Here is a 26,128-nt window from a genome sequence, read left to right as displayed (position 1 = left end):
AATTACCTTTTCAAAACTGCTGCTTAATATTGAAAATTACTTACAAGTGTCAACTTTGGGTTAACTATCACTTTCAAGCCTTCAAACTTAAGCCGAACACATCTACTGTAACAAGCATATTTACCCAGTGAAAAGATACGGATTTCCGGTATTGTTTTGGATCTTCCAGAAGAGGAAGAGTTACCTTGGGATAGGAGACTAATAAAAAAATTAATAAGTTGTGCTTTGGAATATGTGAATTTATCAGACAGCATTTAAAAAAACATCAGGAATAAAATTTGGTTGAAGAGTTAGTCTCGGTTCATCTATTCCAGACTGATTTTTTAAAAAATTATTTACTTTATATTTATTTTAATAGGAGTTTGTACTCTTTTCACTGACCCTCCTTGACAGTGGAGTGGGATAAGGTCAGAAGGGATTGAAAAATAAGTCAACTCATTGCACACTACAAACTGCTCGAGGAGTTTATTTAACTGAATTTGAGAACCATCAAGTATGATGTAGAAAGAAACAAAGTATTTCAGTCAATACAAACCAAATGTGTAAATTATGAAACAAAAGCAAATTGCTAGAGAAACCGAGGAGGTCTGGCAGCATCTGTAGAGAGAAAGGTCTCCCCCCACCTTCTCCCAGTTCCAACCTTTCAACTCGGCACCGTCCTCATGACCTGTCCTACCGTTCATCTTTCTTCCCACCTATTCACTCAACTCTCCTCTCTGACCTATCATCTTCTCCCCCACCTTCATTTACCTATTGTACTCTCAGTTACCTTACTCCCAGCCCCACCCCCTCCCATTTATCTCATCCCTCACTCGGCTCACAGCCTCATTCCTGATGAAGGGCTTTTGCCCAAAACAGATTCTCCTGCTCCTTGGATGCTGCCACACCTGCTATGCTTTCCCAGCACCACATTCTCGACTCTGTAGAGAGAAAGCAGAGTTAATGTTTGGGGTCCAGTGCTACAGATTTTCAGCATCCTCAGTTCTTCACTTTCATACAAATTATGGGCACGAATATGGCATTTATCCTCAAGCTAACTCTACCATTGCTAGTCTGAATACATTCTCAACTCCACTTTCCAACTACTCTTATACCTTTTAACTTCCCTGTCAATCAAAAATCAAACTCTCAAACAATTTTAAAAACATTTCAGTGACCCTGCCTCCGCCACTGTCTGGGGTAGAGACTTCCACAGAATAATGGCCCTCAAAGAAAAATTCTCATCTCCATCTTAAATAGGTCACCTCTTATTTTTAAACTTTCCCCCTACTTCTATCATCTTCCAAAAGGAGAAATTTATCTTCTGGACATCCATATCATCAAATCCCTCAGGATCTTGTATACTTCAATAAAATCATCTGTTATTCTTCAGAAAGTCCATGTGTACAGGTCCAACTTACTCCATCTTTCCACACAAAATCCTTTCCTTTCTAGGAATCAGTCAAACTGGTTACTCTAAATGATTCCAGAGCATTTATATCGTCTCTCAAATACCGAGATCAAACTATGCCGAAACTTTAGATTGGGCTACCAACACCCCACAGTACAAGGCCCATATTTTACTGTTCCATTTCTCTTGTCATGAACAAGAAGTGAAATCATTGCTACAATGTAGGAAATGCAGCAACAACTTACCACACAGCTGGAATGCGCAAGTGGCAACGTGTTAAAGACCGGATAATCTGGCTTGCAGACATGTCAGGAAATGAACATCGGCCAGGTCCTTACGGACAACTTTCATTTTCTGGTTCACAATAGCACTACCGGATCTTTTACACACTCCTGAGATTTGCTGGTGTTTCTGTGGACTGGCTTGTTTGATGAACTTAAATAGCACAGCAACTGCTGGATAATAGTGTGACCTTTGCTTCATCCAATTAAATCCTTATGTTGAAATATTTTGAGTTGTTGTAAGCATTACAGCCCACTATTTGTCCCTTTAACATCAAGGGAGCTGGCAATATTCATTCTAATCCTGAAAACAGGAACCTAGAGCACTTTCTTGAACACATTTTACAGAGAGTACAGCATTACAGTGAAAACTGTCAAACAGTTATAAACTGATGGAAGGCAAAAAATTCCAGTCACAAAATTTAGGCTTTTTGCTCCAGGCAAGTTTTAGATGCTGTTGGTTCTCCATTTTAGTCCCGCTTCCTCTTTGCACTGACCATTATTTTAAAATAAAGTTTCAATCGAAATCAATACTGTTATAGCTGAAGATGTTAAAACTCTTTTTTTCAAGGCTATATAAATCTTGAGAGAGCACTGAACTACTCCACAGCGAAGCAGACGATCTGGATCACCAAGAAACTGAGTTAAATAACTATTTATCAAAGTGCTTTTATTTTTTATTTAAATCAGACCATCATGCTCTCATTGCCCTAGGACAATGAGTTAGCAGAGTAAGACAACTTGGATCTGTTTCATGGGACCTCACCTGTGCTGCTCTGGATAAAGGTCACGACACAGAAAAAAGGATCAACTGTGCAGTAAAAGATACTAAATCCAGCAGGAAGTACAGTATTTTAAACCGACATATTCTGCTCAACATCACTATGTAATGGTGTTCTTCAGGTCAAGTGATTTGTCTAATCCTGTTTTCTTGAAATGTTCGGCATTATCAACATACAAACGCAAAGGAATTTGCCTGTAATGTTACAGGCTGTGTCTCAATAACCATTTACAAAGTAAAGACTCATTAGAATGAACTACTAAGGGAAAAAAACTAATTTTTCATAGAATAACTAGGCGAGTTTAAGAGAGTATAAATCTCTGGTCTTGTGACAAGGTGCATGCCTCTGCAGATTTAAATAATCTCAGTGCATCCATAGAAAAAGCTGCTTGTTTGCAAAGCTATCTTCAGAATCACAACACAAATGAGTGAGTAAATTGCAAGTACATCACTTCACCCATCATAAAAACAAATAGAACACACCATTATAGAGCGAGGACATTCAGCATGAAAAGAAACTTTGACCCATTATACAAGCTTCACTTGGAATAATGTAACGGTCCCCTCAAATGGTGCATGATAGACTTCTGAAAAAGTATAGTTTTAACACCACTGCATTATCATAAAAAGCTGAATAAAGTAGATCTTTTTAAAATACAAATTGATGTGATTTAGTAAGATGTAACTCAAGAATTTAGAATTAAAAAGCAAAATGACTGCAGCCCTCAAGATTCCACAGCTATTCCTAAGCATGTGTGCATTTACTCAGCACTGGTAGCATAAAATAGGTCACAAAGCTTTTCACAAGAAGAAATTGAGACAAAAAATAAACATTACCAAAAGAGAGATAGATGTTGGGACTGAAGCTAGTTTAGGGAAAGAACTTTAGATGAGGGCTGAGAAAATTATGTAATAACAATTAATTGTAAGCACAATTGAGAGTTTCACTTGAGCACAAAGACTGAGCTTCTCATGGGGTGTACACCTGCAGTGTTTTGAGTTAAACAAATATAAGGCTGCAGTACTATCCTTCACTTTCTAAAGTAAGCAGACAACTGAAATGCAGAGATAGGTGAAAAAGAGTTAAAGCAATGCCAAATTCTTGGAGTGTTTAGAGCTGGTACACAAATGAGGAGCAGCAAGTTTATGAGAGGGTTTGAACAGAAGTACAGAATTTATTAATTTAAACAAATCTCTTCAACGCAGGAAACAACATACGTCATTCGCAAATACTGGGATGATGACTTATAGGACAGTGAGCAGACAGGTGTTGTGTTCATGTTCAAGTATATGGCAGCATTGGGAAGACAGGAGGCCAGCTGAGAGAGAATTTATGTTTTCAAGTTTAGAGACAGAAGGGTGAATAAAAGTCTTCAGTACTGGATGGGCTCGTGGAGGGGTGGAAAATTGATACATCCATTCCATAATACTCAAAGGAATACCTGTGAAGAGCTCTGGATAAAAGCAAATTACTGCAGGTGTTGGAATCTGAAACCAAAAGAGAAAATGCTGCAAAGTCTCAGCAGGTCTGGCAGCATCTGTAAGGAGAGAAAAGAACTGACATTTCGAGTCGAACTGACCCTTTGTCAGCTCTTTTCTCTCCTTATAGATGCTGCCAGACCTGCTGAGATTTTCCAGCATTTTCTCTTTTGGTTCCTGTTAAGAATTCCGCTCATAATGAACTAAGAGGCTACGGTCGCAAACAGTAGAGTGTGCTGGAAAAGTCAGCATGTCTGACAACATCCATGGAGAGTGAGAGAGAGTCAAAGAGTCTTGGGACTCAACTTCAGAACATTTGGAACTCTTCTGCTCCAAAGGAGTCATGGGACTCAAAACATAACGTCATAAACTCTGTTCCTCTTTCCACAAATGCTGCTAGACCTGTCGAGTTTCTCAGTACTTCATTTTTATTTCAGATTTTCAGCATGCACAGTATTTTGCTTAAGTTTGAAAACTGCTGACAATCTATTCAATGTCCAAGTGGTTAAGTTGAGGGAGAGGAACAGGGCTCAGTCGTGGTATTTGTAACAGGACCCGCAATGGCTTCAATCTTCCCAAGGATTAATGGGAGATAAGCATGGTTCATCCAAGATTTGAACAAGTATTTGAACAGAGGCAGCGAAAGGATGGACAAGTGGTGATGAAATATTGCCAGACATTAGTGTACACATGGAATCTGACTTTATGTCTCTGTCATCTAGATGAAAATACATAGGGTTTGAGGATAGACCTCTGGGGCAAAATTACATCACTTTATAAGGATGATATATTGCCATTGCAGGACCGGAAACACAATTAGAGTTTCAAACATTCGGTTCCAGAAAGATTTGAGAGGCACTAGGGCAGGTTGAGCATAATTTGGATTTTTAAAGAAAGGTGACTCAGATTACAATGGAAACTTAAAACAGGTCCAGATTGATGTAAGCAGAAATATCTGTATCATCTATAGAGACATGTGGGGCACCAGAGGACTGGAGAATGGCTAATGTGCCTTTATTTAAGAAAGGCTGTAAAGGAGAAGCCTTGGAACTATGAGTCTGATATTAGTGGTGGGCAAGCTGTTGGAGGTGATTCTGAAAGGTAGGATTTACCTATATTTGGAGAAACAAGCATGGATTTGTGCATGGAAAATCATGCCTCACAAACTTGATTGTGTTTTTTGAGGAAGTAACCAAAAAGGTTGATGAGGCAGAGCAGTAGATGTTGCTTACTTGAATTCTCATAAAGCCTTTGGTAAGGTTCTGCATGGTAGTTTAATGAGTAAAGTTCAGTTATGTGCAATTCAGGGTGACATTGCCAACTGGATATAAAATTGACTTTAAGCTGGAGACCAAGGATGGTGGCAGAGGGCTGTTTTACAGACTGAAGATCTGTGACCAGGGATCGATGCTGAGCCCACTTTTGTTTGTCGTTTTTATAAATAGAAAGTTTTGAGAAGATTTGTAGCTCAGGTTGAGGTTCTGGATGTAGGTTTGCTCACTGAGCTGGAAGATTCAAATATTTTTATAAATAATTTGGATGAAAACATAGGAGGCTGAGTGGCAGATAGTGTTTAATTTGGATAAACAAACAAACAAACAAGGGCAGGACTTATGGTAATGGTAGGATCCTGGGAGTATTGTACAATAGAGAGATCATGGGGTTCAGGTACATAATTCTTTTGAAATTTACATCACAGGTACTTGGTGTTTAAAACAGCATTGAGCTGGCTTGTCTTCATTGCTTTCAGTGTAGGAGTTGGGACATCATGTTGAGGTTGTACAGGACATTAGCAAAGCTTCTTCTGGAGTATTGTGGGCAGATCCAGTCACCCTGTTACAAGAAGGATATTAAACTGGAGAGGATTCAGAAAAGATTTACCAGTATGTTGCCAAGAATGGAAGGTTTAAGTTATAAAAAATAGGCTGGGACTTTTTTTTCCACTGGAGCATAGGATATTGAGGGCTGTCTTTGGAAGTTTATAAAATCATGCGAGGCATGGATAAGGGGAATAGAAAAGGTTTTTCCCTATGATGCAGGAGCTTAAAACTCAGGGGCATTTTAAGGTGAGAGGAGAAGGATTTGAAAAGGACAAGGGGCAACATTTTTTTTAAAACAGAGTGGTTCAACTGGTGGACGCAGGTACAGTTACAACATTTAAAAGGCACTTGTAAAAGTAAAGTGAATAGGAAAGGCTTGGGGGGGGGATGTGGGCTCAGAGCAAGCAGGTGGGACTAGTTTAGTTCAGGATTATAGTCAGCCTGGAATAGTTGGACTGAGATGTTTATTTCTATGCTGTCGAACTATGGTTACTCCAGAGGAGGATAAAACACAGGTATGGGGATTGCAGCCTGGAAAGGAGCCAGGCTAGATAAAACCCACTGAGCTCTGTCCCATCTTTCAGTTGATCTATCTCAGAACAAGACTCCAAATTATGAATTATTTGGAGATGCTGGTGTTGGACTGGGATGTACAAAGTTAAAAATCAAAACACCAGTTAATAGTCCAACAAGTTTAATTGGAAGCACTAGCTTTTGGAACGCTGCTCCTTCATCAGGTGCTACCAATTAAGTCTGTTGGACTATAACCTGGTTTTGTGTGATTTTTAACCAAATTATGAAGACAGTAATTTGTACTACAGACAAACAGCAATGATACATGAGGACAATATGAAGTAGGAGTTATGATGAGCTGCAGGAAAAATGTTCACATGGCTCAATGATGCCCCCCCCATCTTTCTGATCAAGGTTCTCCATCCACCCCCACATTAACCCCCGGACCCTCCCTCCCACTGACAGGAGCCAGGCCCCCAGAGAGTGGACCCTCCCGCTGACAGGGGGAGGGAGAAAGAGTGACAGCCAGACCGAGGGAAGGTGGAGGCTGGGAACCGCTCTCCGTCCGACCCGAACTCACCCGCCGCTCGGTGACAGGAAATCGACATCATCATCATCCGCCCCGAACAGCGACATGTCGATACTAATCGACCGGAGGGTCCGTGCCGCCCGCCGATAGCGTCGCTTTACAGCGTGCCGCACAACAGCATCAAAAAAACAGTCAACACCACCCCCACACAACACTTTACGGCACACGGACCGGCGCCTGCGCAATGCGTCCGTCGGGCATGAGTATGCGCAGAGATGATCGAGGTCATGTGAGCATTTCACCCTGATCAGGACAGTAAAATCCTGTGACTGTGACATTCATTCCAATAGGAGGCTCAATATAAACATGGGGAGGGGAGAAACAGTAACAGGATTGATGTTTATTCTTTCAAAGGTGTAAATGACACTGACGGAGTATTTTAGCTGGCAGTTGGGAATCAACTTTATTTCTGGGCAGAAAGCAGCATAGGCTGGAGGTCACAGACTTCAATCGGATAGAGTCACCTAGACTCGAAACGTTAGCCTCCTTTCTCTCTCCATGGACGCTGCCTGACCCGCTGTGATCTCCAGCATTTATTGTTTTCAGGACAAATTCCAGTAGCTGCAGAAATTTGCTCCTTCATTTAGAATTATAGAATCCCTACAGTGTGGAAACAAGCCTTTCGACCCAGCAACTCCACACTGACCCTCCAAAGCATAACCCACCCAGAAGCATTCCCCTTCCATATTACTCTACATTTACCCCTGACTATTGCACCTAACCTACACATTCTTGAACACTATGGGCAATTTAGCATGGCCAATTCACCTCACCTGCACATCTTTGGATTGTGGGAGGAAACCCACACATCCGGCTCTCTGGTGCTGTGAGGCAGCAGTGCTCACCACTGAACCACCATGCCATCTGGGCATCAGGAGTCAAATGTAGAACAAGATTTCTTCTCTATAGGGCATTGATGGGCTAATTAGATTTTGACAAGATGTATGGTAGTTGAAAAGAAAGGTGATTGGAACACACAATTCTGAGGGAGTGTATGTTGGGGGTGTGGGGTAGTTGTTTGCTCCAGGGAGAATCTAGTCAGAGATCACCCATTTAAAGTAGACATTAGATGGTTTTGTTTTCTGAAGGTTTGTGAGTCTTTAGAACTGTCTTTCTGAAAAGGTGGTAGGATTATACTCCCTGAATATTTTTAAGGAAAACATAGAGAGATTCTTGTTAAGCAAGGGTTGACAGCTAAGTCGGAATGTGAATTTGAGATTGCAATCAGATGAGCCATAAATTTATTGAATGGTGGAGCAGGTGCAAGGGTGGATCTTTCTGCTTCTAATTTATATGACTGCATGTAAGTTCCACCACCTGGTGGATTTTAATCCATGGACCCAGAGCAACTCTGGACTTCTACATTAAAAGTCTCGTGACATTACCATGAAACCACTATTTCCCGAAGTATAGGGTGGACACAGAATTAGAACTCCCTCCAATTATCTATACAATAAACTGTGTTCGCCATCAACTAAACACCGTGGGCGGCACGGTGGTTAGCACTGCTGCCTCACAGCGCCAGAGACCCGGGTCAATTCCCGACTCAGGCGACTGACTGTGTGGAGTTTGCACATTCTCCCCATGTCTGCGTGGGTTTCCTCCGGGTGCTTCAGTTTCCCCCCACAGTCCAAAAGATGTGCAGGTCAGGTGAATTGGCCATGCTAAATTGCCCATAGTGTTAGGTAAGGGGTAAATGTAGGGGTATGGGTGGGTTGCGCTTCGGCGGGTCGGTGTGGACTTGTTAGGCTGAAGGGCCTGTTTCCACACTGTAAGTAATCCAATCTAATCTAAAAGTTTCTTTAAACAGAGGCAACAGGACTGAGGAAGAGATAAAGGATCATATGACAATGTAATTAAGGAAAGGACAATAAAGCAGAAAGCTCTAATTAAGGACAAAATAGCTGGTCAAGTGAACTTGTTGTAACCACATAACTAATAGAAACATTATCATTCACAAAGTGGGACTTCTTATATGCTCAAATCTAGTAAAGTTCACTCGTGTCAAACAAGACATCTGCCTCTTGAGGCATTATTAATTAGTGGGTCAGGCACTCACCCGGGGAGCTCTGTGACAGTAGAACAGAGAGAGGGGAAGAAATGAACAGCAAAAATTATCCAGTGAATACTGGTGAAGAAAGGACTGGATTCAACTTCATGATCAAATAACCTGTTTATATTCACTATTTGACCTTACAGAGAAAGAATGGTCACTTGCATAAATGACTGCCAGAACCTCTGCAACTAATATTTCCCATCATCAAAAAGCAATATATTCATAGGGAGCAGAAAAAAAAGACTTTGAGAGCTCACAACAGCTTTGAGGATAAATATTTTGGAGAGGAGATTGTTCAGGCCCTCAAGTGTATCGAACCATTCGATTAGATAATAGCTCAACAACACACCAAATTTTCCCATGTGTGTTCTTTATTCTATTATACTCTTACCAAACAAAAAGATCTATCCGCCTTAAAGCCCCAACTCTCCTAGCATTTACAAGAGGATTGTGAAGTCTGATGGGAGGTTTGATCATATGACATTCAGAACACATGAGCATAGATGTTTCATCAAATGTTGGTTACACAATTGAATATTTATTCAAATTCCTTTGAAACGAAGACTTAATTCATTCCTCAACAGCAACATGTGGCAATGCAATGCACACCCTAATACCCACATGTCAAGAATCTTTTTCTTCCCTACCCACATATTACAATGGAAATCATTGGTTCCTGTTCTCTATCAGTGGAAACAATCTTCATTATTTATCCACAGAGAAGTCCCCAGGTTACACTCACCCCTTCACCAAAAGAAAGAAAAGTTTTCATTTCTATGGGGCATTTGGCAACCTTGGCTCTTCCAAAATGCCTAACAGACTGACATATTATTGGAAAATTGTCAATGTTGTAATGTAGGAACACCAACTGCACAATTACTGTGACACTCAATCACTTGTCCTGCCCTTTGAATGTCCTGCTGCTTCCAGCTCTTCAAGAAATGCTGTATCCTGTCCCCAAGATACTCCTCATAGATTCCCAAATATCTCCAGCTAGCTGCATTCCTTTGCGAGTAACCATTTAGAATAGTCACATATCAAGTCCACAGTAAAAAAAAAGGAGAAATTATGGTGTTTAAAATGAATGGGACTTTTGAATCCTAATGCCAGGCCAATGATTTACAGTATCCTAGATAAACAGCTGTCATTCATGGGACCTCACTGTAACTGGAAATCTTGGAACTCTCATTGTTTATCTGTTGGACTGCTGGAGATAAGCATTGGAGACTTGATTCAAAGTATTTCTTGTTCATTCTGGAAGAATTTCGAAACAAAATCCACATTTGGAGAGGGGCTTCCAAATTCATAACACCCTCTGTGTGAAAAGTACTCCTCGTGTATTCCCCTCAAGGGTCTAGCTCTAAACACGATGATCTTATTTTATATGCGACCCATATTCCTCCAAACCCTTCATTTTCATATACCCATCCAGATGCCTTTAAAAAGTTGCAATTGTACCAGCCTCCATCACGTCCTCTGTAGGCTCATTCTATACACACATCACCCTCTGAGTGAAAAAGTTGTCCCTTAGGTCTCTTTTATATCTTTTCCCTCTCACTCTAAATCTATGCCCTGTAGTCCTGGACTCCCACACCCCAGGAAAATGAATTTGTCTATTTATCCTATCCATGACCCTCATAATTTTATAAACGTCTCTAAGGTCAACCTTCAGCCTCTGACACTCCAGGAAAAACAGCCCCAGCCTATTCAACCTCTCCTAGAGCTCAAATCCTCCAACCCTGGCAATATCCATGTAAATCTTTTCTGAACCCTTTCTCATTTCCCAACATCCTTCCAATAAAAAGGAGACCAGAATTGCACGCAATGTTCAAAAAGTGGCCTAACCCATGTCCTGTGCAGTCGCAACATGACCTCTTAACTCCTATACTCAATGCTCTGACCAATAAAGGAAAGCATACCACATGCCTTCCTCACTATCCTATATACCTGCAACTCTACTTTCAAGGAGCAATGAACCTGCACCCCAAGGTCTCTTTGTTCAGCAACACTCCCTAAGACCTTACCATTAAGTGTATAAGCACTGCTAAGATTTGTTTTCCCAAAAGGTAACAACTTGCATTTATTTAAATTAAACTCCATCTGCCACTCCTCAGCCCATTGACTCATCTGATCAAGATCCTGTTGTAATCTGAGGTAACCTTCTTCACTGTCCACTACATCTCCAATTTTGGTGTCATCTGCAATCTAATCAACTTTACTTCCTATATTCACATCCAAATCATTTATATAAACACTATGGCAGTCCCAGTCTATGTTTGGAAAGTTAAAATCCCCTAGCATAACCACCCTATTATTCTTATAGATAACTGACATCTTCTTACAAATTTGTTTCTCAATTTCTTGCTGACTATTACGGGGTCTATAATACAATCCCAATAACGTGGTCATCCCTTCCTTATTTCTCAGTTCCATCCAAATAACTCCCTGGATGTATTCCCAGGAATGTCCTCCCTAAATCAGCTGTAACGCTATCCCTTATCAAAAAACACCACTCTGGTCGAAGCCTCCATCCTCTGTACACAGAGTCGGTCACTCTGGTCGATGTCTCCATCCTCTGTACACGGAGTCGGTCACTTTGGTCGATGTCTCCATCCTCTGTACACAGAGTCGGTCACTCTGGTCGATGTCTCCATCCTCTGTACACAGAGTCGGTCACTGTGGTCGAAGCCTCCATCCTCTGTACACGGATTCGGTCACTGTGGTCGAAGCCTCCATCCTCTGTACACGGAGTCGGTCACTCTGGTCGATGTCTCCATCCTCTGTACACAGTGTCGGTCACTCTGGTCGATGTCTCCATCCTCTGTACACGGATTCGGTCACTTTGGTCGAAGCCTCCATCCTCTGTACACGGATTCGGTCACTCTGGTCGATGTCTCCATCCTCTGTACACGGAGTCGGTCACTCTGGTCGAAGCCTCCATCCTCTGTACACGGATTCGGTCACTCTGGTCGATGTCTCCATCCTCTGTACACGGAGTCGGTCACTCTGGTCGAAGCCTCCATCCTCTGTACACGGATTCGGTCACTGTGGTCGAAGCTTCCATCCTCTGTACACGGATTCGGTCACTCTGGTCGAAGCCTCCATCCTCTGTACACGGATTCGGTCACTCTGGTCGATGTCTCCATCCTCTGTACACGGAGTCGGTCACTCTGGTCGATGTGTCCATGATGAGAAGTTCCACAGGCAGTTGCAGTGACGTCACACCAGCGGGAGAGGCATGTTGACGGTTGGTGCACATGCACGTGCGTTTGACGAATGCGTTGACGTCAGCGCGCCGGTCCGCCCCGCGACGACGTGCGTGCGCGTGCTGGTTTTGCGGAGTGCTCTGCTGGCGGCTGGAGGACGTGGAGCGGGCGGTGTGAGCGGCAGCGCCAGCCTGACAGGAGCTCAAAACGGGGTAAGGAGTCGGGGGGTGGGTATCGCAGCGGGCTGGGCGGAGAGGTCATGGCCGGGTATCCCCGCGGGGTTTTGGAGCTTGTCCCGTCCCGAGGTGACCCTGGGATGCCCTGGCTGGGCTGTGCACACTGACGGGGGTAGACGTGGGCACGGTGTGTGGATCAGTTGGTTCGGAAACTTTAAACTGGGCGGCCTTCTGAATGAAGTGTCCTTGGGCTGCCTTTTGCAAATGCGGCCAACGTGAGGGCATTTGTACCCTCCCGCCTCTCAGACACCGGTTTAAAGTCTCTGATTAATTCATCTTAAGACAGTTATACAGCTTTTTAGGTGTCTGCAACATATTGGAATAACACCTACCTTTTAGTTTAGAAAATTAATTTAGTTAAATGCAAAGTGTTGCATCAGAGCAGGACAAATTGGGACTAGATTAGGATATCTAGTCGTCATGGACGTGTTGAACCGAAGGGTCAGTTTCCGTGCTGGACATCTGAGTCTTCGTCCTGTCAATATTAATCACTTCGGCAGAAGTGTCCTGAAAGCCTGTGTACGTACGGGGCCTTTCAGGGACTCGGCAAGTGCAAAATCTCTTTATATTCAACCTTAACTTTTTGAGTTGTAGTCACTTTTTAATGCAGAATGTGTAAAAACCATTGTACGTGCATCAAGTACTCTGAAACTGCAGTGAGATGCAGTCAAATGCTCAGATTAACTGTAGGTTGAGTGGTGAATGCTAACTGGCCGACCAGGGAATCTTTAGCATTTTTCTGAGTGCAGTGCTTAATATCTCATCTGAAGATTTGGAGATGCTGGCGTTGGACTGGTGTACAAAGTTAAACATCTCTCGAGGAATCTGAAGAAGGGCTCATGCCCAAAACATCGACTCCCCTGCTCCTTGGATGCTGCCTGACCTGCTGCGCTTTTCCAGCAACACACTTTCAGCTCTGATCTCCAGCATCCGCAGTCCTCACTTTCTCCTAAAAATCTCACAACACCAGGTTATAGTCCAACAGGTTTAATTGGAAGTACAAGCTTTCAGAACCACCTGATGAAGGAGCAGCATTCCAAAAGCTAGTGCTTCCAATTAAACCTGTTGGACTATAATCTGATGCTGTACGATTTTTTTAACTTAATCTGAAGATGACATTATTGTGCCAAAGTTTTGCCCTGAACTTTATGTACGAGTCTCTGGAGTGGTTCTTGAACTAGCAATTTTGACAAAGAGGTGAGAGTGCTCCCAACTACTTCAAGGCTGTTCTATTCTCCAAATCCTTCTAAATATACTCGGAGGGGTAATTTTAATCCATAGCTCAGATGGTGGTGAATCTGTTGAACTCATTGACATAGAAGGCTGTGGAGGTCCAGTCATTGAGAGTAATACTAAGGCCAGAGAAAATAACTTAAGACAGAAGTTCTTGATTAGTAAGGAGATCAAGGGTTGTTGCGAGAATTCAGAGAATGGGGTTGACAAATGTCTCTGCCATGATTGACTAGTGGAGAAGACTTGATGAGCTGAATTGCTTAACTCTGCTCCTGTATTTTATGGTCAGTGTAGCATATGCCTACACAGCATGTGTTTCCATGGTGCAGTATGTAAGATACAGATCTCCTAGTAACTAGTTGTCTCAATAAGCTTACAGCAGATATCCCGCAAACATTTTTGTACCTTGAAGTTGCAACTGGATGATATAATCTTGTGAGGAGTGTGAAATCTAACAAAACAGAATCAAGCCAATTATAGAGACGATATTATACTGCAGTGTGACAAATTTGGGTTTGCAGAATCTCCTTTAAGTTCAATAGTAACATTAAATGCTTAATTTTGAAATTTGCTTTCTGGTGCAATAGCTGCTAACATTCAAGTATCTGTTTGCTGCATTCCTGATGAGCATCCGTGCTAAAAATAGTATTTTCCCAGTCAGAATGTGTTTATTCCTGGATTACACTAGACTAGTTTTGATTAGTTTTCCCTGCAGTGTGGAAACAGGCCCTTCAGCCCAACAAGTCCACACCGACCCTCTGAAGAGTAACCCACCCAGACCCATTTCCCTCTGACTAATGCACCTAACACTATGGGCAATTTAGCATAGCCAATTCATCTGACCTGCACATCTTTGGACTGTGGGAGGAAACCGGAGCACCGGGAGGAAACCCACACAGACATGGGAGAATGTGCAAACTCCACACAGACAGTCGCCCAAGGCCAAAATCGATCCTGGGATCCTGGATTACACTATTTGATGCAATATGTACAGATTTGGAGGTTTATTGTCTGTAAGTGGGTGGCACAGTGGTTGGCACTGCTGCCTCACAGCGCCAGAGACCTGGGTTCAATTCCCGCCTCAGGCTACTGACTGTGTGGAGTTTGCATATTCTCCCTGTGTCTGTGTGGGTTTCCTCCGGGTACTCCGGTTTCCTCCCACAGTCCAAAGATGTGCAGGTCAGGTGAATTGGCTGTGCTAAATTGCCTGTAGTGTTAGATAAGGGGTAAATGTAGGGGTATGGGTGGGTTGCGCTTCAGCGGGTCGGTGTGGACTGGTTGGGCCAAAGGGCCTGTTTCCACACTAAGTAATCTAATCTAATCTAAAAGAATGCTTGAACATTTTGTCTCAGTAATTGATTCCAGCTGAAGATGGTGGAAATGTGATCAAAATGTACGCACAAAACTTTGTAGCTCAGTTGCTGAGGTTGTGGGTATGTTTGCTGACCTGGGAACTTGATTTGCAGATGTTTTTGTCCCCTGTCCAGGTGACATCTTAATTGCTTTAAAGCCTCCTGTGAAACTTTGCTATGTTGTGTTTTCTGGAATTTATTTGGTTCCGTTTCTGCTGCTTCCAGTTGCTGGTTCTGGTAGTTCATTGTTGTAGCAGATATCTTGGGTCTAGATCTATGTGTTTGTTGATGGAAGCTGTGGATGAGTGCCATATTTCTAGAAATTCTCTGGCTGTCCTCCTATTTAGTTTGTCCTTTGATTGTTATGTTGTTCCAGTTGCATGTGTGGTCCTTGTCATCTGTGCATATGACTGCTGGGGACAGCTAGTCATGGCGTTTAGTGACTAGTTAGTGTTCGTGGATATGGATTGCTAGTGGTCTGCCTGTTTGTCCTACTTGGTGTTTTGTGCAGTCTTTGCATGGAATCTTGTATATTGTTAGTCTTGCACATGGTGGATCTTGGGTAGACCCAAGGACAAACACCATAACGATTATTGGACAAGCTTAGCAGAGGGCATCCAGGGAATTTCTAGAAGTATGGCACTCATCCACAGACTCCTTAATCCAGCAAAACAAAGACCTAGACCTAGACCTAATATACCAGACAGTACATCGAACCACCAGGAGCAAAACCAAATAAATTCAAGAGGACACAGTACAGCAGTGCTTCACAGGAGGCTCCAAAGACTGAGATGACACCAAGACAGGGACGAAACATCTGCAAATCAACCTCCTAGCTTAGCAAACATACCCACATCCACGGCATGTGATCAAAAATTATATGAAGGTCTAAGCTAGTCACCCTCTTGGGAAGAAAGATGATACCCCTGAGGGTAAAGTGAATCACTTCAGAGAGGTTAACTTCTGGACAATTGAATAGAAGTGAAATCTGGTGGTCTAGTGGGTATTGATATTTAGTCCCTTTTTTAGAATGTGGGAAAAAGAGCTATATAGGATTGCACTAAACTGATGCTTCATCTTCACTGATAACTGTGGGCTATTATATTTTGCTGCATTTGCAGACAGTTGCTTAATTTTCTGAGTGTACACAGACCATTGTTTGTCGATTTCATAGAATCCCTTCGCCCAATAAGTTCACACCGACCCTCCAAATAGTAACCCAACCAGACCCATTCCCCTGACCCTATATTTACCCCTGACTAATGTAAAAAGTGAGGTCTGCAGATGCTGGAGATCAGAGCTGAAAATGTGTTGCTGGTTAAAGCGCAGCAGGTCAGGCAGCATCCAAGGAACAGGACATTCGACGTTTCGGGCCAGAGCCCTTCATTAGCCCTGACTAATGTACCCCAACTACACATCCCTGAATACTATGGGGAATTTAGCATGGTCAATTCACCTAACCTGCACATCTTTGGACTGTGGGAGGAAACCAGAGCAGCGAGAGGAAACCCACGCAGACACAGGGAAAATGTGCAAACTCCACACAGTCGCCTGAGGCTGGAATCGAACCTAGGTTCCTGGCGCTATGAGGCAGCAGTACCTGTTTAAGGAGCCTTGTTAACTGTTGCTTTGTCATTGTACATATTCCTAAAGACAGCATCTGAGGAGCAGGAGAGTTGACATTTTGAGCATAAGCTCTTGAGGAATGAGGGGATGGCTCAAGGGAGCTGAGAGATAAATGGGAAAAGGGGTGTGGGGGCTGGGCAGAAGATAGCTGGGAATATAGGTAGATGAAGATGGGTGTGAAGGTGATAGGTTGGAGAGGAGGGTGAAACAGATAGATGAGAAGGAAGATGTACAGGTAGAACAGTTCAAGAGGGTGGTGCCACGTTTGATGTTTGGATCTGGGATAAGGCGGGGGGAGGGGAAATGAGTAAACTGGTGAAATCCACATTGATTCCATGTGATTGGAGGGTCCTAAGTCATAAGATGAGACATTCTTCCTACAAGCATCGGTGACTGGAGTTTGGCGGCGGAGGAGGCCCAGGACTCGCATATCCTTGGCAGAGTGGGAGGGGGGAGTTATTGTTTGGCCACAGGGTGGTAAGATTGCTTAATATGTTCTAGAGATGTTTTCTGAAATGTTATGCAGTTGACATCCTGCCTTCCTGATAAAGAGGAGACCACATCGAGTGCAAGGGCTACAGTAGATGATGTGTGTGGCGATTATAGATAAATCTGTCAGATGTGGAAGGATCCTTTGAGGCCTTAGACAGAGGTGAGGGGGGAGATGTGGGTGGCAGGGGAAGGTGCTGGGAGTGGAGGGTGGGTTAGTGGGGCATTTGGACCTAATGATGAATCATGGGAATGTTCTCTCTGGAATGCAATTGTGGTGGGGAGGGAAATACACCCCTGGTGGGGTCTCTTTGTAGGTGGAGGATAATGCAATGTGTCTGGAGGTTGGTGGGGTGAAAGATGAGGCCTAGGGGATTCTATCCTGGTTGCAGTCAGGTGTGGGGTTCAAGGGCAGAGATGTGGGAAGTGAAGATGTGCTGGAGAGCATTATTGACCACATGGGAGGGGAAATTGCGGTATTTGAAGAGAGGCTATCTGGAATGTTCTATGGTGGAATTGGTCCATCTGGGAGCAGATGAGGTGGAGGAATTGGGAATAAAGGATAGCATTTGTACAAGAGGCAGGGTGGAAGGAGGTGTAGCCCAGGTAGCTGTGGAAGTCTGTGGCTTTGAAGTAAATGTCAATGTTGAGTTGGACACTGGAAATGGGGAGGTTCAGGAAGAATAGGGAGGTATCTGAGATAGTCCAGGTGAACTTGAAGTCGGGATGGAAGGTGTTCGTGAAGTTGGTGAACTGTTCAACCACCCTGTGGGAGTACGAGGTGGCACCGATACAGTCATCGATGTAATGGAGGACAAGCTGGGGAATGGTGCTGGTATAGTTGAGCTGGCTTTCTGGAGATTTGCTGCCAATTTGTTTTCAGCCATAAAGCTGAAACTGCAAATATTATAGCTGCAATCCTCACTTTCTCCGTGCTCTTGAAAGGTTGAATGTCTTTGGAATTCCCTGGCATAGAGAGCTGTGAGGGCAGGGACCTAATGTACAGAGGAACCTTGGTTACCTGGCATTCGATTAACCGAATTTTGGATTATCTGAACAACATCTCATCGTCCCGATGCTTAGCCAATTATATGTTATCCACTATTCGGTTATTCAGAATTTGATGAACCAAGCAAAATATACCTGCCTGTGTTCTTCGGATAATCGAGGTTCCTCTTGCATATTAAAAGCTGAGACAGATTCTTAATCAGTAGGTGAATTATGGATTACGACGAAAGGGCGGGTTGATGGCTTTGTGAGGAATGTTAGATTAGCCATAATCTCTTGAAAGGTTGAGCATGCCCGAAGGGCTCAATGGCCTACTGTTATTGTTATGATCTTCTAAAACATTTGGAACCACTGTGGATGAGGTTGTGTTTCATAAGACTGATATGGAACAACATGCTGATTTGGTTTACATCTTAGGCTGTTTTTCAAATGGTGATATTTGTGCATATATCTATTGTCCATGAGTGGAATGCTTGCTGTGAAGCCAGTTTATGCCCAGTGCCCATAAACATAGTTCTCTGGAGAAGTAGCAGCTAGATCTTAGTTACTTTTGCTGAAAGTTGTTTTAATGAGCTACTGACTATTTTCACTTGATAAATTTTATGACTATCGGGTTACATGGTGCAGTGGTTTTGCATTTTGTCTTTGACCTGAGTTGGGGGTATATATCCTAGGACACAGAACACTGGCTTTCTGGAGATTTGCTGCTACTGTTTTCAGCCATAAAACTGAAACTGCAAATATCACATTGGTAAAGCAGTGTTGTTTTGGGAGAGCTTCTGAGTGGGGTAATCTTTTTTCCATGAAACCTCAAGTGGGCATTTTCCATGTGTACTTGTCGAGAAAATAAGATGGGCCACCATTTTTTGAGAGGGGTTGGAGACTATCCAACCAAGTCCAATTAGCTTCATCTCACTGGTTGCAATATGGGATTGTGGAGTCACAAGATAATATCAAATGAGGAACAAAAATCTCTGCTGTTTGTCTTCTTCTTGGCCAAAATGACTGAGACCAATTGTGGCATCCCAAAATGCTTCCTCTATTGAGATTATTTAGTGCAGATCAAGGATGAAACACTGCGGGCTCTTTCCTGTTTGAAATTTTATTGCACAATAGGCAGTGAACCCACCGGCTGAATTACTTGCAACATTGTGGATTTTTTTTTTGCTTAATTTTTTTTTAACATAATGTGCAATACAAGGCTCTTGTGCAGATCGTGCACAGGGATACAGTCATTCGACTTAGGCTTCAGCTGCTGAGTTATGTGGCAGTCCAGACAAGTTGAAGTTTGTCGCAAAATCTGCATGGATCTGTACTTGTGTACGTTCTAGCCGCAGGTAGACCTGGCTATTTTGAAATGGTATCCATTTAACTTTCTAAAATTCCTTTCAATAGCTGGCTGATGGAGCGGCATTTTCACTTGAATCTTATGCTTTTATTGAATGTTAACTCTGCAGTTGGCAGACCTGCAAAGATTGGTGAGACCGTTGATTGTGAAAGTTGTATCAAATCATAGCACTGAGCCAACCTGAATCATAGAGTGAACTGACCAGTCAACCAGCAGGAATGAAGAATTGAATCGTTGTTCACAAGGTTAAACACTGTTCCTAATTTAGCCTGATTCCAGAATCTGGAATAAAACTACAGTGTGATACTGTCTCGTCCCAGACTAAGTTCAACTTAAAAACAACTCAGAGGTTTGTCTTTCTTGGACCGTGTGCATTCGAACCACTGACTTCCTTTCCTGTAGGGATAGCTTACTTTTTAAAGAATCTCAATGCCCTGTTCTAAAAGTGTTAGTTTAAAATATTTGACGGCAAAAATATTCACCTTGGACAAGTCTGTTTGAGAATAGATCACTTACATTTTGAATATATTCTTGGGTTAAAGAGCAAGTTTAAGGTTGGGTTGTTTGTGTTTTTGGTGAATTTAGTTGATGCAGTGCAATTCATAGCAGACAGAGTCCTGAATTGTATACAACCTCCAGTGAGCAACAACCTGTTCAATGTTGTGCTATGGTCTCCTGAGATACAGCATAAGTAGTAGGTCTCCGTGATACTGCTGTATACAAATTATGTTTAATAAGTACTTTGCACAATAGCCTTGTCTGCCAACAAAATACACTGAACCATAACTGACGTCATGAATATGCACACAAACTAAAACTGCTAGAAAATCTCAGCAGGCCTGGCAACATTTGTGGAGAGAAAGCAGAGTTAGCATTTTGGATCCAACGACCCTTCTTCAGAACTGACTGCAGCTAGGTATATGCTGAAGATGGGGAGAGGGAGGAGTAAATGGTAGATGGAGATGAAGCCCAAAGAGAGAAAACAACAGTTGGGCAGACAAAGAATGGGTAAAGATCAATCTGTGAGAATCAATAGCTGCTAATGGAGACAATTAGTGGCTGTCACTGAGTTGTTAGTGGTCGCAGCCCATGTGATGACAAGGCCTGGCGCAAGGGGATGGGATACAATCATGGGAGAAGCTGCTTAAATTGGTGAAATCAATATTGACTCCAGAAGGATGGAAGGTTTCCAAAATGAAAATAAGATGCTGTTCTCCCAGCTTTGTGCTCAGCTTTGCTTGAACTCTGCAGCAAGCCTGGGATAGATATTGGCCAGGGACCAGGTTGTGTTGAAGTAACAGGTACCCGAAAGTTAAGGGTCATTTTTGTGATCAAAATGTAGGTGTTCTGCCATGTGGTTACCCAATCTGCATTTTGTCTCCCCTTCCCTGGCCAGCATCTCTTTCTAGGGCTTGCTGCTGTGCTCCAACAAAGATCTGTGCAAGCTGGAAGAACAGCGTCTGATTTTCTATTTGGAACTCTGAAACCATCAGGACTTGATATCAGGTTCAACAATTTTCAGACCTGAGCACCTTCTCCCATGTCCTTACCCCAACCCCCACTCACCAGGCCTTGACATCAGAGAGGCTGCTCCCACAGTCAACTCATGACCCCCCATTAGCAGTTGTTGCTTCTCCCAGGCTGACCTTTACCCATTTCTTTGTCTGCCTACTGTAGTTCTCTGCCCCTCTCTCTCTCTCTCTCTCTCTTTCTGTGGGCTTCATCTCCACCTATTGTTTAGTCCTCCCCCTCCCCCTCCCTTCACTCCATATCAGCTTATATACCAACCTTTACCGACTACAATCAGTTTTTAAGAAGGGTCACTGGACCCGCAATGTTAATTCTGCTTTCTTTCCACACATAGTTAGACCTTCTGAGTTTTTCCAATAATTTCTGTCAGCATTTCTTATTTCCAGCACTTGCAGTTCTTTGGAGTTTTTTTTAACTGATGTTTCAATTTTTTTAGCCAGCAAGAGCATTTTAGTGTGCTAAGGTGCATGGAGAACAAACTAATTGGTACATGTAGTTATGAACATGATGTGATCGTTTTCATGCACAGCAAGCTTCAGCTCCAGTGAAAATTGCAGGGTTTCTGTTTGAAATTTTCATTATATTGTAAGTCCAAACTAGTCTTTAACTATGTGTAATTTGAGAAGTGTGTACTATTTACGACAATAGAATTGACTGTATACTCTGTTGGCTTCATCACGACATACTATAGGAAGGAATTTACTGTAATATGTTGTGCTTGGAGGAATGTTTATTTGGATTCCAATAGTTAAGTTCCAATTCTCTGGCATTGGGTAGGCACTACAAACAAGACTCAATCTGTGAAGTCAGGAAAGCAGAGTAAAATATTGGGTGGGACCCTTCAATTTTACAAAATTGTTTTGGACCACGTTTGAGCGGTGCCTGCAGATGTGATCCCCGTACTGTAGGAAGAATGTGAGGATCCTTAAGAGAGTTAGATTAGATTAGATTAGATTAGATTACTTAGAGTGTGGAAACAGGCCCTTCGGCCCAACAAGTCCACACTGACCCGCCGAAGCGCAACCCACCCATATCCCTACATTTACCCCTTACCTAACACTATGGGCAATTTAGCATGGCCAATTCACCTGACCCGCACATCTTTGGACTGTGGGAGGAAACCGGAGCACCCGGAGGAAACCCACGCAGACACGGGGAGAACGTGCAAACTCCACACAGACAGTCGCCTGAGTCGGGAATTGAACCCAGGTCTCTGGCGCTGTGAGGCAGCAGTGCTAACCACTGTGCCACCGTGTTGAGGAGATTTGTCATAATGGTTCCAGTGATTAGAAATTATAGCCAAAAAATGGTTAAGTTGGAGTGCCTCAGAGGTCGGTGCTGATCCCATTACTGTTTGTTACCTACGTCAATGATTTGGATGAGAATGTACAGGGAGAATGTTTGTTTGCTCATGACGCTAAAATAGGTGATATCATGGACAGTGAGGAAGGATATCAGAAATTGCAGCATGACCTTGATCAGCTGAGCAAGTCCACCAAGAAATGGCAAATGGAGTTTCATGCAGATCAGTATGAGATCTTGCATTCTGAAAAGTCAAATCAAGGTAGGAGTTTCATGGTGAATGGTAGGGCCTCAAGGACTGTAGTGGATCAGAGGGCTCTTGGAGTTCTCTAAGTGGAATCATGGGTTTACAGGGCAGTGAAGAATGCTTTTGGTGCATTGGCCTTCATCACTTGGCATTGACTACAGAAGTTAAGGTATTTTGCAGTTGTATAGAATGTTGGTGAGGCTGCACTTGGAGTATTGTGTTCAGTTTTGGTCACCTTGTTATAGGAAGAATGTTATTAAACTGGAAAGATACGGAAGAAATTTACAAGGATGTTACCTGAGTAATCGGGAGAGGTTGGACAAGCTACGTGTTTTTCTTTAGAGTGTAGGAGACTGAGATGGGAGGGGGGTGCGAGGAGTGGAGGTGGAGGGCAGCTTAGAGGTGTACAAGACGATGAGAGGCATGGACAGGGTGAATGCACTTAGTCTTTTTTCCAAGTTTGGGGAGTCAAGGAATAGAGGCCATCAGTTTAAGGAGCACAGCAGTTCAGGCAGCATCCAAAGTGCAGCGAAATCGATGTTTCGGGCAAAAGCCCTTCATCAGGAATAAAAGCAGTGAGCTTGAAGCGTGGAGAGATAAGATAGAGGAGAGTGGGGGTGGGGAGAAAGTAGCATAGAGTACAATGGGTGAGTGGGGGAGGGGATGAAGGTGATATGTCAGGGAGGGAGAGGGGGGAGTGGATAGGTGGAAGAGGAGATAAGCAGGTAGGACAAGTCCGGACAAGTCATGGGGACAGTGTTGAGCTGGAAGTTTGGAACTAGAGTGAGGTGGGGGAAGGGAAAATGAGGAAACTGGTGAAGTCCACATTGATACCATGGGGTTGAAGTGTTCCAAGGTGGAAGATGCGGTATTCTTCCTCCAGGCATCTGGTGGTGAGGGAGGCCCAGGACCTCCATGTCCTTGGCAGAGTGGGAGGGGCAAGTTGAAATGTTGGGCCATGGGATGGTGTGCAGGTGTCCCGGAGATGTTCCCTAAAGCGCTCTGCTAGGAGGTGCCCATTCTCCCCAATGTAGAGGAGACTGCCTCGGGAGCAACGGATACAATAAAAGATATTAGTGGATGTGAGGTAAAACTTTGGATGTGGAAGGCTCCTTTAGGGCCTTGGATGGAGGTGAGGGAGGAGGTGTAGGCACAGGTTTTGCGGTTCCTGCGGTGGCAGGGGAAAGTGCCAGGATGGGAGGATGGGTTGTAGGGGGGCGTGGACCTGACCAGTTGGTCATGGAGGGAACGGTCTTTGCGGAAGGCGGAAAGGGGTGTGGAGGGGAGTATATCCTTGGTGGTGGGGTCTTTTTGGAGGTGGCGGAAATGTCGGCGGATGATTTGGTTTGTAGGGGTGGAAGGTGAGCACCTTGTTACGGTTGGAGGGGTGGGGTCTGAGGTTGGAGGTGCGGGATTATGGACAAGATGCGTTGGAGGGCATCTTTAACCACGTGGGAAGGGAAATTGTGGTCTCTAAAGAAGGAGGCCATCTGGTGTGTTCTACGGTGGAACTGGTCCTCCTGGGAGCAGATACGGTGGAGGCGGAGGAATTGGGAATATGGGATGGCATTTTTGCAGGAGGTAGGGTGGGAAGAGGTGTAATTCAGGTAGCTGTGGGAGTCGGTGGGTTTGTAAAAAAAAAAATGTCAGTGTCAAGTCGGTCATCATTAATGGAGATGGAATGTGTTGGTGAAGTTGATGAATTGGCTCCCACAAGGAGGTTGAGCAATTCATCAACTTCACCAACACATTCCACCCTGACCTTAAATTTACCTGGACCATCTCTGACACCTCCCTCCCCTTCCTGGACCTCTCCATCTCCATTAATGACGACCGACTTGACACTGACATATTTTACAAACCCACCGACTCCCACAGCTACCTGGATTACACCTCTTCCCACCCTACCTCCTGCAAAAATGCCATCCCGTATTCCCAATTCCTCCGCCTCCGCCGTATCTGCTCCCAGGAGGACCAGTTCCACCATAGAACACACCAGATGGCCTCCTTCTTTAGAGACCGCAATTTCCCTTCCCACATGGTTAAAGATGCCCTCCAACGCATCTCGTCCACATCCCGCACCTCCACCCTCAGACCCCACCCCTCCAACCGTAACAAGGACAGAACGCCCCTGGTGCTCACCTTCCACCCTACAAACCTTCGCATAAACCAAATCATCCGCCGACATTTCTGCCACCTCCAAAAAGACCCCACCCCCAGGGATATATTTCCCTCCCCAACCCTTTCCGCCTTCCGCAAAGACCGTTCCCTCCATGACTACCTGATCAGGTCCACGTCCCTCCTACAACCCGCCCTCCCATCCTGGCACTTTCCCCTGCCACCGCAGGAACTGTAAAACCTGTGTTCATACCTCTTCTATCCAAGGCCCTAAAGGAGCCTTCTACATCCATCAAAGTTTTACCTGCACATCCACTAATATCATTTATTGTATCCGTTGCTCCCGATGCAGTCTCCTCTACGTTGGGGAGACTGGGCGCTTCCTAGCAGAGCGCTTTAGGGAACATCTCCGGGACACCCGCACCAATCAACCACACCGCCCCGTGGCCCAACATTTCAACTCCCTGTCCCACTCTGCAAGGACATGGAGGTCCTGGGCCTCCTTCACCGCCGCTCCCTCACCACCAGACGCCTGGAGGAAGAACGCCTCATCTTCCGCCTCAGAACACTGCAACCCCAGAGCATCAATGTGGACTTCAACAGCTTCCTCATTTCCCCTTCCCCCACCTCTCCCTAGTTTCAAATTTCCAGCCCAGCACTATCCCCATGACTTGTCCGGACTTGTCCTACCTACCTAGCTCCTTTTCCACCTATCCACTCCACCCTCTCCTCCCTGACCTATCACCTTCATCCCCTCCCCCACTCACCCATTATACTCTATGCTACTTTCTCCCCACCCCCATCCTCCTCTAGCTTATCTCTCCACACTTCAGGCTCACTGCCTTTATTCCTGATGAAGGGTTTTTGCCCGAAACGTCGATTTCGCTGCATTTTGGATGCTGCCTGAACTGCTGTGCTCTTCCAGCACCACTAATCCAGAATCTGGTTTCCAGCGTCTGCAGTCATTGTTTTTACTTCGCCATCAGTTTAAGGTTAGAGGGGAAAGAATAAAAGGGAACCTGAGGGGCAACCTTTTTACACAGTGGGTGTTACACATTTGCAATGAACTGCCAATGGAAGTGATTGAAGCAGGTACATTAACAACATTTAAAAGGCGTTTGGACAAAAACATGGATAGGAAAGGATTCAAAGGATATCGGCCAAGTGCAGGGAAATGGGGTTCGTGTGGATGGACATTTTGATTGGCATGGACCAGTTTGGGCCAAAGAGCCTGTTTCCCTGCTGTAGGACTCTGTGACTCTATGGAGAAGCTGAACTTTCCCTTTGGAGAAAGAAGTTAGAAGGAAGACTTGACATGGGTGTGTAAGGTTATGGCAGATTTGGATAAGGTAAACAAAAAAAATCATTATTCCCATTAGCTAGTTGAACATGGTTGCAAGTTTAAGGCAGACTTTGGGCAAGTTGCAGGAAGGATGTGATGGAAAAACTTTTTAGAGTGGTAATGATCTGGAACCCTCTGCTCTCAAGGGTATTAAAAGCAGACACTATTAACTATGAAAATAA

The 26,128-nt window shown here is 44.0% G+C and overlaps 2 protein-coding genes across 3 annotated transcripts in view; one reads left to right on the top strand and one right to left on the bottom strand.

Annotated features, from left to right (window-relative positions):
• The window catches only part of fkbp15a (FKBP prolyl isomerase family member 15a), a 98,510-nt gene extending 91,508 nt beyond the window's left edge, over positions 1 to 7,002 (bottom strand). For both annotated transcript variants that reach the window (XM_060841279.1, XM_060841281.1), the window contains exon 1: positions 6,845 to 7,002. In XM_060841279.1, the coding sequence (XP_060697262.1) occupies positions 6,845 to 6,900 (56 nt within the window). In that variant the 5' untranslated portion in view covers positions 6,901 to 7,002. The remainder of the gene's footprint in view (positions 1 to 6,844) is intronic.
• Positions 7,003 to 12,251: 5,249 nt separating this feature from the next.
• Positions 12,252 to 26,128, top strand: part of slc31a1 (solute carrier family 31 member 1) — a 71,647-nt gene continuing 57,770 nt past the window's right edge. Inside the window, exon 1 of the mRNA XM_060841277.1 lies at positions 12,252 to 12,327. The gene's annotated coding sequence lies outside the window, so the exon portion shown is untranslated. The remainder of the gene's footprint in view (positions 12,328 to 26,128) is intronic.

The sequence above is a fragment of the Hemiscyllium ocellatum genome, chromosome 21 (assembly GCF_020745735.1).
Source record: "Hemiscyllium ocellatum isolate sHemOce1 chromosome 21, sHemOce1.pat.X.cur, whole genome shotgun sequence".
Lineage (NCBI taxonomy): Eukaryota > Metazoa > Chordata > Chondrichthyes > Orectolobiformes > Hemiscylliidae > Hemiscyllium > Hemiscyllium ocellatum.
Note: the sequence above shows the minus strand (reverse complement) of the source record. Positions and strands in the feature narration are given on the sequence as shown.